The sequence below is a fragment of the Sminthopsis crassicaudata genome, chromosome 3 (genome assembly GCF_048593235.1).
Source record: "Sminthopsis crassicaudata isolate SCR6 chromosome 3, ASM4859323v1, whole genome shotgun sequence".
NCBI classification, from domain to species: domain Eukaryota; kingdom Metazoa; phylum Chordata; class Mammalia; order Dasyuromorphia; family Dasyuridae; genus Sminthopsis; species Sminthopsis crassicaudata.
Window position 1 is genome coordinate 227,013,507 of NC_133619.1, and position 15,797 is coordinate 227,029,303.

At 36.0% G+C, this 15,797-nt stretch overlaps 1 protein-coding gene across 3 annotated transcripts in view; it reads left to right on the forward strand.

The window, feature by feature from the left end:
- Positions 1-15,797, forward strand: part of DPYSL5 (dihydropyrimidinase like 5) — a 107,015-nt gene that overhangs the window by 74,704 nt on the left and 16,514 nt on the right. For all 3 annotated transcript variants that reach the window (XM_074300127.1, XM_074300126.1, XM_074300128.1), the window contains exons 3-8: positions 3,406-3,564; positions 5,226-5,405; positions 6,197-6,265; positions 7,222-7,266; positions 8,940-9,015; positions 12,733-12,889. In XM_074300127.1, the coding sequence (XP_074156228.1) occupies positions 3,406-3,564; positions 5,226-5,405; positions 6,197-6,265; positions 7,222-7,266; positions 8,940-9,015; positions 12,733-12,889 (686 nt within the window). The remainder of the gene's footprint in view (positions 1-3,405; positions 3,565-5,225; positions 5,406-6,196; positions 6,266-7,221; positions 7,267-8,939; positions 9,016-12,732; positions 12,890-15,797) is intronic.

Consider the following 15,797-nt stretch of genomic DNA (forward strand, 5'->3'; position numbering starts at 1 on the left):
CAAGTCCAAGTCCCTTAGCCTCTCTTGGCTTTCAGCTTCCTTATCTGTAAAATGGGGATAATAATATTCATTTTACAGTATTATTGTGAGGATCAAGTGTCAAGCATTTTGTAAATCTTAAAATATTCCATACAATGATGGGATTTGACTAAATAAAACCTCTAAGGTCTCTTCTGTTTCTAAATCCATGATCTTATGATCCTAATAACAATAATTATAGATAGATAGATAGATAGATAGATAGATAGATAGATAGATACACATACATATACATATACATATACAAATACATGTATATATATACATTTAGCATATGCCATATTGAAGACCATTGGATGAAAGTAACAGAGATAAATTTCAGTGCAGTGTAAGGAAGAACTTAGTAACAATTAGAGCTGTCCATCAGTGGAAAGGGTGAGATCTCAAAATAATCTGTCACTGGAAAGCATTCAATAAGGAAATGACAAATTATCTTGTTAGTTATATGTAGGAAAGGTTCTTGCATCAGGTAGGAGGTGGACCTTTATAGGTCCCTTCCAATGCAATATTCTATGAAATTGTAAAATAGAATTTCATAACTCCTCTTGAAATAATTAAAACTGACCTAGAACTGAGAAGTACTCTTAGATAGAGATTTGGAGGCTCTGCCAAGGTCAGCAACAAAGCTGGAGCAAATATAGACCTATTTCGTACCTGACTACTCTCACTGCCTATAATGCTTCAAAGTAATTCTTCAATCAAAGGTAAAATCCCCTTTAGCACAAGGAAGATGATTGCTTTCTAAGACAGGTGCCACATAGACGGAGGTGACCTTCTAGTTATTTCTGAAAGTCCTTTTCTGACCTAGCAGTGATATGACAGCCGAAAAAAATTCTTTTAATTTAAAATGTTCCAACTAAAATAATCCTTTCAGAACTTCCCTCTCTACCATTTGATGGGAGGAGGACTTGCTATAGTAGAATGCTACCTGTGCAAATCAGGTAAAGAAAGAGGAGGCAAGAAAAAATGGGGGCAACTCAATCCTTCCTAAGAGATGTAGGATAGCTTAAGATGCCCAGAAGGGCAAGGACAAGGTCATAGTGTTCTAGAATTTTAGATTTAGGGTTAGAAAAGGGACCCTTGGATTGTAGAATCCAGCTCCCTCATGCTGATAAAAAAACAAAACCTCAGGCTGAAAAAAGCAAAGTGATCTGGCCAGCAGGTGTTTGAGGCAGTATTCAAGTCTCCCTGACTCCATCTATCCATCTTCTGCTCTATCTTGCTGCCTCAGTTAAGAAAAATCCTTCTCTGGGTCTTGACAACATAGGAATGCAAATTTCCTCTTGGTTTTAATAGATTCAGTTACTTCTGGGGCCATGCCACATTAATTGTTAGCCAGCCTCATGACAGTCTACAAATGGAGCCAGCCTTCTTCAGGATTACAAATGATCCAAGTACAAGTGAGAGATCATGATGTATTGGAAAAATCCTATACCATGACATCGTCATGGTAGGTTCTCTTAATAAATGCTTATTGAATATAACTTTAGGTGTATCATTTAACATTTCTGGGCCTATAAAATTAGGGGCTTGAACTAAAGGAGCTCAAAGATTTCTTCTAGTTCTTAGATTATTGGTGATTGTTATGATTTAGTTTTCTCCATAACACATTTATTAGGATCTTGAAATAGCAAGTTTTTCTTTGTATTCCTACCCCCAACCCTTATTTTTGGAATACTGGCATCTACTTATTAGAATGAAGAATTTTGGGAGACTCTGCTAGGCTGTGAATTGAGGGTTCGGACCTTCTATAGATGAGACTTTTTTATTCCTTGTGATTCTGAAAGACATATAGTCTCCCTCTCAATTTATCCAAAATCTACTTATCTTGACTTTCTTCTCAGAGTCTTGATATCCGGGAATTAGTCTGAGTTTTAAATGTTTATATATAAATGTGTCTAGTCTTGCATGTAAACATATATTCACTCTGTCTGGTTTATTTTCAGTTGCCAAATTGTCATCAAATTATTATTAAAAGAAATTAGAGCATATACTGATTTCTAGAATATTAGAGCTCTTATAGCTTATATAGCTCTTATAGCAAGGTGCCTTATGCACCTTGGACATCACTAGACATAAAGAATCCATTTCATAGATGAGAAATGATAAGGCTAAGAAAAGTTAAATGATAAAGCCAAGATCACATAATTACAGCAGCACAGCTAATCAGGCAACTAAAACGCTTATTATGTTTGTGCCAAACACACTGATAGGCACTGGGATAAGATGATTTTTTAAAAATAAAACAATTCCAGCTCTCAACGATCCTATGTCCTCTCCAGGAGACAGTTTGTCCATATGTCAGAATACAGAGAATAAATACAAAATAAACACAAGGCAATGTAGACAACTGTGATGGTCAAGAAAGGCTTTTTAAGTAAGAAGTGATGCTTAAGTTTCACTTGAAGGAAGTCAAGAATCCCATGAAGTTGATGAGAAGATAGTGCATTAAAAGTGAGGAGGAGAAAAGAGAGGTAGCCAAAATTTTGGGGATGAGAGATTGAGTATTATGTATGAAAGAGAGAGAGAAGACCACATAATTTTGGAAGCAAAATAATGTATAAGGCAGAAAAGAGGTCTTGTTCAGACTATAAAGAACCCCAGGTCTCTTACCTCCAAATTCCAGTCCAGATTCCTTTATATTTTTTAATTGTATTTATATTTTCATTCATTTCTCTATTATTCTCAATTCCTTCTATATCATAAGCCTTTTAAAATTTGAACTTTTTCCTTCTAGACATTCCTTCCTTACATATTTTACTTCAGTCTCTAAGAAAAGTAGGATTCTTTTTTTCAATTTTGTATTTTTTGTTAATTGAGTCTATTCTTAAAATAGACTATTCAATTGGAATACTACTTGTTCTATCAAATTGAAATGAAATTTAAAATAACTAGAAAGATACATGGTCAATATAATGTGGAGACAATTTTTTTTGTTTCACCATATCCAAAAAAGACTTTTATTTCTATGTACAGTAATATTCTTTCCATTGTACTACTTAGCCTCGCTGCAAAAACAAAACAAAACAAAGCAAAACGGGGAAGCTAGGTGGCACAGTGGATAGAGCACCAGCCCTGCAGTCAGGAGGACCTGAGTTCAAATCTGGCCTCAGACACTTAACAATTCCTAGCTGCATGACACTGGGCAAGTTAATTAACCCCAATTGCCTCACCAATAAATAAGTAAAATAAAATAAAAACAAAGGGCCTCCTGTTGAACAGAAGCTGCTTGCCTAAACCAAATGGCTCTTTAGTCTTTTTTTTTTTTAGTTTTAGTTTTAGTTTAGTTTTAGTACCTCCACTTCATTATTGTGCAATTGAGGGCATGACTAAAACTATTCTCATCTCTCTTCTTTCATCCCACAGGCTGCACTGGTAGGAGGAACAACCATGATCATAGGCCATGTTCTACCTGACAAAGAAACATCCCTCCTGGATGCCTATGAGAAGTGCAGGAATTTGGCTGATCCCAAAGTGTGCTGTGACTACTCACTTCACATGGGAATCACCTGGTGGTCTCCAAAGGTAACAGTTTCTCTAATTAGATTATGGCTGTCTCCTGGTGTATATTTCCATCAACTAAAATTTTAGCCTGTTGCTCTCCGGGGTGTTTAATATCTTTGTATACCTGATCTTAGAAGCCATCTACACAAAACAAAAGAAAAAACCACAGAAGTGGTTATGGGAGAAAGAAAAGGGGAAAGGAGTCAGCTTTTTCCTTAAAGTTGGTCAAAATTCCCACAACATGGTTTTCCATTACATCATACACTCTCGATATTCTTGATATATCATAAGTTCTGCTAAATATCTTTAAGGGACCCTTATAACATCCAGGGAATACAATTAGAGATCTGTACTTACTCATCACTGAGACAAGGAAGCTAATAATTTAAATGGAAAATAAAGCCCCAAATGGGTGTGGAACTTCCAGACAAGTGATTTAAGTTATTGGGGTTGATTACTTAAGGTTACCTAGAGTTAAAGGCAAAGATTATCTTATGGATTTGCAGCCCCTAAGTATATCAAACAGGCTTCCTAGATTCAAGTCACAGTACATCAAGAAGTCTAGGTCTGCTTAAGAGTAGGAGAAAGAAAATGAACATGAGCAATCTCCTGTTTTCTGCCACTGCTAGATGAATAGACAGTCACTTTAGATGAGTACATACCTAGGATATACCTAGATACAACCATCCTAGGTATGTACTCACCCAAAGTTGGAGTCATCCCTTTGAGAACCTCTATAGACATCAAGCTGTTCTGGGGAAGAAGGAACACAGGTTGATTTTCTTCTTTTTTGTCTTTTCCTCATTGTCTTTCTCTTTAGGAAAGGCCTCTGTAAGCCCCAAAACAGGCAGTAGAATTTTTATCAAAATGATATCTACTCGTTAAAATTATGTAATTGAATTTGGAAATAAATGTAATCCTCAGACTTGTTTTCCATACTATCTATCCATTCCTATACTCATAATAGGTATGACAATATGAGAGATATTGATCAGCCTTACAAACTTCTCCAAAAACTAGTCAAACTTATAAAAAAAAAGTCAGAAAATTATAATTATATAAAACAAGAGCAAACAGCACATTAATTTTTCTCCTACATATTCCTTCCTATAATGCTAGGGCAAACAAAGAGAGTCCTAATGAACTAGAGATATCAAGGTACCACAATGGATAGAGTACTGGGCTTGGAGACAGGAAGATGACCTGATATCCAATGTAGCCTCAAATCCTACTAGTTGTGTCATTTAACCTGTCTGCCTCTTGTTTCCTCAGTCAAGTGGAGATAGTAATGGAACTTACCTCACAGGGCTGTTGTGATGCTCAAATAAGACTCAAATGTGAAGTGCTTAATACATTTTTGTTTCCTTTTATACTCTTCCTTGGGTAGAGAATCTCTGCTGAGTCCCTGAGATGCAAATATCCCAGTTAAAGTCCCATCCCCTAATATTATTAATAATTGATATCAATAATAATGAGGATGAAGAGGACAGTAACACTTGACAGTTTTCAGAGTTCTCCTACAGCAGTTTGAAGATTGTTTTCCTATTTCCCATGACTTTTCTGTGTCTCAGGCACCTTAAGGGACTTCTCAAGTTCACACAGTTGGCGCACACTGTGCAGGTATCTAGGGCCCCATCCTTCAAATTCTTGAATATGTAATGTTGATCCTTTCCTTCCATCAGGTGAAAGCAGAAATGGAGACTTTGGTGAGAGAGAAAGGTGTCAACTCATTCCAGATGTTTATGACCTACAAAGACTTATATATGCTTCGAGATAGTGAATTATATCAAGTGTTCTGTGCTTGCAAGGATATTGGTGCGATAGCCAGAGTCCATGCTGAAAATGGAGAGCTTGTGGCCGAGGCAAGTATAGAGACAAAATTCAGAAAGGAGTGGGCAGTGAAGGTAGATCTGGTAGTTGGACTTGTCAGCGAGGCATCTGAATGAAGTTTTCTGGTTCTAGGTGCTGCCAACTAGGTTGTGAGCTCTTCAAGGATAAAGAATCTAACCTCTTGTAATTCTTAAGTATCTCCCATGATACCTGTTTAAAATCACTGTGTGATATTTAACTCCTCTTATTTGTTTTTTCTTAGGTTAAAGTCCTACCCCAATACCTCATTGTGTCCTTAAAGTGACACTGGGTTCACCCTGGGCTATACTTCCAAGCTCTAACAGGTCCTAGCCAGTTGAAGAGACTTCAAATATAAGCCTAATGTTGGACTACATGTTCTTGTTCCATAAGGACCAGCCTTGCTCTAGGTTCAGAAGAACTGTGTATACCAGATTGGTCATGGGATGGTTAATGGGATGATTAATTTTTCAGTGATAATCATTCTCCAAGATCATGTATTAATCTTGAGAGAGATTCTATCAAAAGATTTCATATTGATGAAATTCCCAAACCCTGATTTATCATTTCACCTGATTACTTAGAACACATTTAGAAAAATAAAAAACATGTTCAGTCATTTAAAAATGTGAATTGAACAATCTTATTGCAAGAGCCCAAACTTAAGCCTTAAGGCTTTTTTTCTTTTTAAAGAAAAATAATGATGAAAAAAAGAAAAGTGCTGAATTTTTGTATAGTTTTTCCATCTGAGATTCTCTGATTTATCTTAAAAACAATTTCCAACTTTTTCTTTACTATTATTTAGGGTGCCAGAGAGGCATTAGATTTGGGCATTACAGGTCCTGAAGGAATAGAGATCAGCCGTCCAGAGGAGGTAAGAAAAGTTTGTTGTGGCTTTTTTTTCCTATCAGCCTTCCCACAGGGACTTAGAATGGTATGGGGGTTAGAGACACCTACAAATATGAATTAGATTTTATGTATTTTCTTCTTTATGGGAGAGAAAATACCAATTGACTATTTCACAGAGATCGCCTTTTTATATTTTCAAAGAAGCTTAGTGTCCTAAATGATAATTTAGGACAAGTACACCCTAAAGCTTTCCTGAAATTTTCTGAGCAGTGCCATAACTAGGAATTTTTGTGCTTAGCCAAACAATTTGGGCCCATGTTCCCTCAATCAACTTTATAATTCATAATGTAAAAATAATGCAAGTAGTGACTGAGACATTTGACCTGGAAGTTAGAACTAATGATTATTGTAGCAACTCAATGATGAATACTACTGAGCTAGATACTAAACTCTGTTGTTTCTATAGTATATGTGTTACAATTTTGCTCTCTTTAACTTTTGGTGCCTTGGAGCAAAGCCTCAGTCACTGTATTCTAAGGACAGCTCTGACTCAGAGGAAACTGGAACAGCTTTGGGTTGTCCTTTCATTGATAAACCATTCCCATGGACTAGGGGATAGTCTGGGCAAAGCTGAATTTAAGAAGGAAGAAAGAATGAAAAATATTAGAGTCGGAAACCCTCTTCCCTTTGGGCTATTATTGAAAAATCATATGGCTAGTAAGTATAGGAAGAAGAAATCAAATCCATATCTCCTGACTCACTGTTCAAAGCCCTGTTTTTGCACATGTATGCAAGGGATCCCAGGCAACATATGGAACTATAAAATGGATGATCTCTGTAATATATATGACACAGGCATATATGGCACACATAGCACTACATGACACTATATCTAACACAATGCCTTACATTAAAAAAAATGCTAGGATTTGGGCCGGTGATGAATCTTGTTTCCTTCTTGTGTTTTGTTTCTCTAAACAGTTGGAAGCCGAAGCAACCCACCGTGTAATCACTATTGCTAACAGGGTAAGCAGCATTTCCTCCTCCCTCCTGGGATCAGAATCCAACCTCCTCAGCTTGCAGAAGTTATAAGAGCTGACTTTTATAATTTATTCTTTATCGTTCTCGGATACCTCTGCTGCCACTTCTCTCAAAATACAGTCCCCTCCTATGGTCCACTTCTAAAAGTTTAAATAGCTCCCAGTCAATACTTCCATTATAAGAAACTGATTAAAGGTGGTGAGGAGGAGAGGGACAATAGAAAGCATAGGCGAAAGAATTCCAAGCTTGGAGATTCCTTTCTGGTACAGGAAGTTTTCATGATCCCTGATTCTACCTACTACTAGATCCTTCTCTTTAAAACTCATTCCACTTTCACTTCACTTACTTCCCAGCTGAAAGTTATGACTCCTCCCTCAAATTTAGACTTTTCCTTTGGAATTAATTGCATTTATAGAATGAAAATTGAACAGATAGAGAGCTAGAAGTGTCTTTAGTGATCGTAGAGGGTCATCTAGTCTAACCCCCTCATTGTACAAATAAGGAAATTGAGGACAATTTAGTTAAGTGACTTGCCAAGGTCAAACAGGTAGTAAGTGGCAGAGGCAGGATTAAAAGCAAACTCCTCAGATTCCATATCCAGCATTAGACCACACTGCTTTCATCCCTATTATAAGACTGTAAGCTGCTTGAGAACAAGGTCTGTAGCTTTTATGTCCCTGGTACCTTGGATATGTTAGAACTTCATGTTTGTTGTGTGGACTGGAAAATAAAGGCTGCATCAATAAGAGCAGTATTTTGGAGAGACAAGCTATCTGTCCACTTAGTTTTTTCCTCTTCTAATAACTATTCCTCCCAGTGATAACTTATTCCTTGTTGAAAGGAACCTCTGGAAAGCCAAGAGAAGGCCCTTAATTTTACAGATAAGAAAACTGATGAAAGTTGATTTGTCTAAGGTAATAAAACAGTTTGGTAAAGTAGAAAAAAGTTCTGGATCCAGGGTCATAGAACCTGGGGTTTACCTGGTCCTTCTAATTTTTAACTATGTGACTTTGCAGATCTTAATTTCCTCTTGTAACATGAGGAGAATGGGAGTCAGACTAAATTACCTCTGTGGTCCTAGCACCAAGTCTAGGAGCTAGTTAATGACAGAGCTGTTCCTAGAACCCAAATCCAAAAGCAGGCTTATTTGGGCCAAACCCTGTGTGTTGGAATTTGATTTAGGATGTATTTTGCCTAATTAAAATGTCATCTGTCAGAGATTAGCCCTTATGGTATCTGATGTTCTATATGCCATCCACTGTGTGTTTAATCACAAAGCTTTATTAGTAAATTTCAAGTCACATTCAGATACTCTTTTGTGATAAATTATTAAATTTTCCCAGATACAATGAGCTCTATGGCATGGAACAGAGAATGGAGTTTAAGTAGGTTTGATTAGTGGTTATCAGCCTCCTTGTTTATAGACAAATGTTTCAACCAGAATTTGAGTTCTTTCTATATCAATTGTATGGGCAGGGCATAAAATTATTGGGTCTGCCATGACCACTCTGTGGAGAAAGGAGACTGGATATCCCCACAGTTCTTTTGGCAGTAGAATTACTTTATCATCATTATTGTGCCTATGAAAATGCTACCTACCTCCTATGCCTGGTTTGTTGAAAGATTTATTGTGTGAGAACTGTTTCTCTTGTGTTTAGACTCATTGTCCAGTTTATCTGGTCAACGTTTCCAGTATCTCTGCCGGAGATGTCATTGCTGCTGCTAAGATGCAAGGTAAGTCTGAAGGCAGGGATGGAAGATAAGGCTAATGAAACGTAGATTAGGTCATAGGATTTAAAAAGTGATTGGAGTCAAGGTTGGCTGGCTTCTTCTTTAACTTTTCACAGGGGCTAACTTGGGTCTGCTAGGATTTCCTCTCCTGTTTTTCTAATGACCCCTTTCTTCCAGTCATCTTACACTGTCCTGGATTTGGTCAGTTGGGGCTAGCATTCCCAATGCCCATGTGTTTAAAGAATTGTATATTCATACATAAAGAATCTATGATTTCACCGGTATGAGATCTACCTCCTTTCACCAATCTTAGCTGTGACTCATAGGCTCATAAGATCATCATTGTAAAGCTGGAAGCCCATTGCTCATATAGTCCAGTCCCTTCGTTTGACAGATGAAGAAAATGAGGCTTTAAGAGTTTCAATGAGTCGTCTAAGGTCACAAAAGCAACAAGTAACAGAGTTTGGATGCTTTTTACACTAAAGCAAAATCTGAAGTTTTGAGGTACACAGAAGTTAAACAACTCCCTCTAGGTTCTGTAGCTAATAAATGTCAAAAGTAGAATTGGAATTCAGGTCTTCCTGACAGAGTTCAGCCCTTTTTCTCCTACAACCATCATGGTTCTAGAATCAGAGTGATTCATGGCTAAGGTTCTTCAGTTTTGATTCTTTACCACCTCTTCGGAGTTTTCTTAGCAGAAATAGTGGAACATTTTGCCATTTCCTTCTCTAGCTCATTTTATAGATTAGGAAACTGAGGCAATCAGGGTGAAGTGACTTTTTCAGGGTCACACAGCTAGGAAGTGTCTGAGGCCAGATTTGAATTCAAGTATTCTTGCCTCCAGGCATGGTGCTCTATCCACTGAACCAACTGTCTGCCTCTAGGGGTTACTTAGGGTCATATAGACAGTATTTTTAAGTGGCAGGACCTGAACTGCTTGTCTTAGAAAGCATAATTTATTTGGATATCCATGTTCTGAGAACAGTTACAAATTATAATAACATTAATAATCCCCTTTATCGTCAGATTAAGAATCCCTTCTATTTTATACACAAATTAGGGGGAATTTTTGCTACTCTTAGGGCAAATAAGTCAAGAACATCATCATGAATGAATGAGCAGAGTTATCTTTTAATTAAAATTGTATAACTAGTTAGCTTATAGAATTTAGGCAAATTCCAGTTTGAAAATGAATTTTATTTCTCCCCATCTGACCCAAAACCAAGTTCCTCATAGTTCATTTGTGACTTTGAACGCTGCCCCCTCCATAGAAAATCCTATAAATGAGGGAGGGTGAGGGGATGTTCTTAGAAACAGGTTTTTAGCAGCAATTTGAGAAAACAAAGCAATAAAAAGTTTATCACCTCCCCAAATAATGTATTTTTGAGTTACCTACTAGACACAAGGCACTGGGGGAAAAGAGGGTTCAATTCGTCATCTGTTTTCCAGAGTTAAGATTTGTCTCTTATCCAGCATTTTGTTCAGTTTCCAATATTCATATTATTAATTAGATAATTAATCCAAATATAGAGAAAAGTCCAGACCTCAAGGCTAAAATACACATTCAACTTCTCATTAGATACTTCCTAGATCATCAAGCTTACTTGCACCCAAAGTGAAGTGTTGAGCTGAAAACAGGAGTAAAAGGTAGTCTTTTTTGCATTACCAATGATGTTCAGTTTCAACAATGATGCTGAGTGAGTTCAAGATTATGAACTTAATCACCACTTGATTATCTGTACTGTTATTGTCAGCTTCCATTGCTATCCTTCTCCAAACTTGTCTATTTATGTCAAAGGTAAGAGCATCTTCTAATTCTTAATAGTCATCCATCTTTAATTCTTTTCCTCTTTCCTTTCCTCTACCTCCAATTGTTTGCCAAATCCAATTGATTCTACCACCACAGTATCTCTAAACTCCTTCCTAGCTAGCCATGTCCTGTCCCTCCTGTGAGCTATGGCAGTATTTGTTTAAACCCTTATTACATTCTAGAGAAGCAATATGGTTCACTGAAAAGAGGACTGGACTGAGGAGAGCTAGCTTTAAGTCTAGATTCTTTTACTTGCTTTTTGGACACCAGTAAGTCACTCATTTCCACTATGTATCTGTAAAAAAAAAAAAAAAAAAAAAAAAAAAAAGATTATTTGAACTACTACTCTTAGCTATCATTGCCGGATGATGTTTTTTTTTTCTTTTTTCTTTTAACTTTTCTTCCTTCTCAACTTCTTTTCATCATTTTTTTCTTCTTCCCCTACTTCTTTACTTTTCTCCTTCCTTGCTCCCCTTTTTCCTTCCTTTTTTCTTTCCATCTTTCCTTCCTTCTTTCCTTCAATTCTTCCTTCCTTCTTTCCTTCAATCTTTCCTTGGTTTTCCTTCCTTTTCTTCCTTTCTCTCCCTCCTTCTCTCCCTATCTTCAGATCATAGTACTAGAAAGGACTTCAAAGGCTATTTTGTTCATAATCTCCTCACATTGTAAGTGAGGTTAAGTGGCTTCTACAAAATTATATGTTGTAGGTATTAGGAACTGGGTTTCCAGTATAACTTGGTATGATCATAAAATTATCGTGTTAGTCCTAAAAAATTTTTTAAAGTATTATTAATTCATGTAATAAAAATTTTGCTGACTAAATTTTCTTCTAAATGTTTATTGATTTTAAGTGAATCCACAATAATAGCAGGCATTTATACAGCACTGTTAAGCTTACAGAATACTTTACAAATATTATCTCATTTGATTGTCACAACAACCTTGAGAGATAGGTATTATAATTATCCTCATTTTATAATTGAGAAAACTGAGCCAGAAATATGATTTGCCTACACAGATAAGTATCTGAATGAAGATTTGAATGAATCCTTCCTGATTGAGAGCATATAGTAATCTATCCACATTATGCCCTGGTGAACTGATCTCTCGGTTTTGCCAGTTTATTGGAGACGATCCAAACCAGGAAAAGAAACCATTAACAATATAATAAAACTGTTTTCTGAACTTAAGCTTAAATTATAAAAATTATATTATTGTATAATTTATATGTTTACATTTATCTGTAATTTATATGTAACATTGTTACTATCACCATTTTTTCCTTTAATCATACTGATAATAGAAATACGGAGTTGTTTCAAAATGATGAGTTCTCATCTCCAAATACTTCTAAAAACTAAAAGCTTAATTGAATTGAATCAACTTTAATGATTTTTCAATTTTAATTTATTTCTTGATTTGATTAATTTCTAAACCCCATTTTGTTTATTCCACATGTTGCAGAAGATGATAGAATTTGAATCAGGCAAAATAGAGAATATCTTTGGCTGACAAAGGCCTTGCCATATGTATGACAAGATATCCCAGACTGTATTCCTGGACCAAACACCTTAATATACTCTTTATTTTCCATATGCAAGCATCTAATCCACATACAGCCCTCAATGCACTATTTATATTATAGACCACTGAAATATAAGTGCAGACCTATCATCATCATTTATGCCTTGAATATTGAATGCAGGAAATTTATAGCGGCATGTATATGGACTCCTATTTCTTAGTAAAGTTTTTTTTTACTTTATTTCTGTACTTAGAGGTAAAGATACATCTGAATTCTCAAAAAATAGTTTTGTAAAGAATAGCTAGCAAAAGTTTGATTCAATGAAATGTTTGCTTTAAAAAAAAATGGATTTACAATGCCCAATAATGTTCTCTTATCTTTTTCTTAGGTAAAGTTGTCTATGCAGAGACCACCACTGCACATGCCACATTGACAGGCTTACACTATTACCACCAGGACTGGTCCCATGCAGCTGCTTATGTCACAGTGCCCCCTCTGAGGCTGGACACCAACACTTCCACCTACCTCATGAGTCTGCTAGCCAAGTAAGGAATTTTCTGTGCTGTCTTCATGTCATCATGACTAGCATGAATTACTCTGTGTGTGTGTGTGTGTGTGTGTGTGTGTGTGTGTGTATCAGGGTGGGAATTTATAGATTCTATAGATACAGAACAGAAATCTGTGTTCTAAGGATGAAGACTCTATCCCCCACAGACCACACTGGCTATCAGTTCAGTTTCTCCTAGCTCATGGGATAAGATCACTCTTATCATGTAGATAGAACTCCAAAAATAAGTTCAGACTAATCTGTTGAATACTTAGCTTATCCAGGGTAAAAGTGTCTGAAGGTTTAAGAATTTAAAAAAAAAAAAAGCAATTGTCGAATTGTGACTAAATATTGATTAGAATTTTAGAGGACATCAGTAAATCATTCTGAAACCCACACCCAAGGGAATACTAAAGCACCTCTACTTTTGTATTCTTTCTCCCTCCTTTTTTATGTCTCTCTTATCTTTATCCCTTTCCTTATCCTTTCATCTCTGTCCTGCTACCCATCCCTCTATCAGTCTATCCATCCATCCATCTGTCACAAACACAGTGCACATGTTATAAGGGCTGCAGTCTGTCCCTGAGTGATAATTCTGTTGGAAGGCTGGTTGTAAGTGGCAAAGAAATTGCATACAGGTTATGTGTTTTAGCTGGTAGATGTGCCTTGAACAGACGATTCCACCTGTCTTACTACTGTCCCCTTCTTTCCAAACATCGATTATCACTTTCACATTAGAGAGCTTCTTTCCACAGGCTTGAAGTCAAGTAAGTGAAATCTCTTAGCTCATGAAGCTGGACTAGAACAATGCTAAGAGAGTTCAGAGAGGCAGTTTTCATGTTAGAGAAAGAAATTTCCTAATAGCCAGAGCTGCCTAATAGTAGAGTGGGAGGCCTCAAAAAGTAGTGAGCTCCTAATCACTGGCTGTCATGAGACAAAAATGATATGGTCACTTGTTGGGGAAATGGTAAAGAAAATTCTTCTTCACTTGAAGTTGGGCAAGATGACGTGTATGTGCTGTCCCTTCCAAATGAGTTTCCCTTTTCCTTTCCAGTAACCCATTCCCTAATCTTCTCCTAGACTCTCCACTGAGCATAAAATGGAATTGAAGGAAATAGATGTATGCACATACACATACATGTACATGTATGTTGTTTGTATGTGTATATATAATATATGAGTATAAGGTCTAAAGTATATATTGTGCATATATGTACATGTATGTATGCACGCACATATTTAATATCATCCCCATTTGTCAAAGCTTTATGTTCCTTTTTTATAAGGAAAAGTTCAGCATTTTAAATTGCTTTAACAAAATAGCTTTTCCCTTTAATAAACGCCTTAATATAAATGATAAAACTGCAGCCATCCTTAAAAGTTAGAGTAAATGAATTAATTTTGAAAGGCAATGAAGCATAGCCAATAGAAAGCTGTTCTGAGTTAGGAAGAACTTAATTCAAAATCTACTTCCAGCACATATTTGCTGTGTCACCTCCCCCAGTATCCTTGGCAAATCTCTTAAGTTTTCAAGCTTATGTCTATTTGCCTTGGTAGATGGAGTTTCCACACTAGGAGTCACCAGTGAAATCACAAGCCTAATCCAAAAAAGTAAATAAAAGCCAAACTTCATTTCTTACCATCTTTAATGATTCATTCTGAGCTTTTCTATCAGTGTTCCTAACAGAAGCAACAATAAAGGTAACAGCTGTGTGCATTCAGGCTCCTGTCTTAGAAATTCTCAGAGAGCTGTTTTGAAGCATCTTTTGAAGTCTACCAATGAGCTGCTAATTGCTTTTTATGGTGAAATATAAAGTCCTTGTGGCACATTATCATGAAAGTGTCAAGTAGGCCCTATGTACTGAAAACTGAGAAAGACAGACTCCAATGACATGCATTTCTGCTAGCATTGCTTTGGTCCAATGCTGAATAACTGTACTTTGTAGTTTTGAATAAACTGAGGAGATGGGGAAGGGAAAATGTCAAGTCAACCTTTTCTTCTAAAAACTGCTTTTCACTTTAAAAAGAAGAAAAAGAAAAACAACCATCAATCATCAATATGCATTTTGGAGCATCAACTACACTGCTTTGAGTGTAGCTTTAACATGGAATATTTTAAATGTCCCACTTGTTTCAGGGAAACTTAACTAAAAAGTAAAAAAACAAAAACAAAAGCAAAACAAAACAAAAAACATACTGAGGCATAATACAGCTTTTGAAAGAAATCTGGGTCATTCAAGTTGTCCCAAATCCACCTGAAAAACCCTTTTCAATTCTAAGATAATAAGGGAAATTGAACTTATATTTGAATTAGTTTATGATAGTTTAACATTTTTAGGTCAAATTTGTAAAACTGTAAATGTTGGGATTGGCAGGGGGAAGCTTCAGTGTAAAAATTTTAAAAATAAGTAAAATATTTCTAATGATTTTAAAAATTATACCTGTGATTTCATTTGGTATAGAGAGCTCCCAGTGAGGAAATTTCCTCTACCAATGCAAATTGATAACTGCACTACAATTTATAGTTCTAGAGAGTTGCCTGGATGTTAGTTGGCTTGTTCATAATCTTATAACCAGTATGTAGCAGAGGCAGGCCTTGAATCCAAGTTTTTCTGATTCCAAGTTAAGTCTCTTATCCACTATAATATTATATTTTGCCTCACTATTTTTAAGTGTATTTTAAAAGAGAGAAAAATGTTTACAGGATAGAATTATCATTTTTGTGTGTTGTATATATAAATATGTTCATTGAGATCCTTTGCATCAGCAAAGTAATTTTTGTTATTTTAAATTAATTTGCAGGTTAGTTGCTATATCTTCACTTTATTATTGGTCAAATATGTAATATGATTGTTGCTCAGTCCTTGTTTGGAAATATACCTGTCAGTTATATCATCATTTTTATG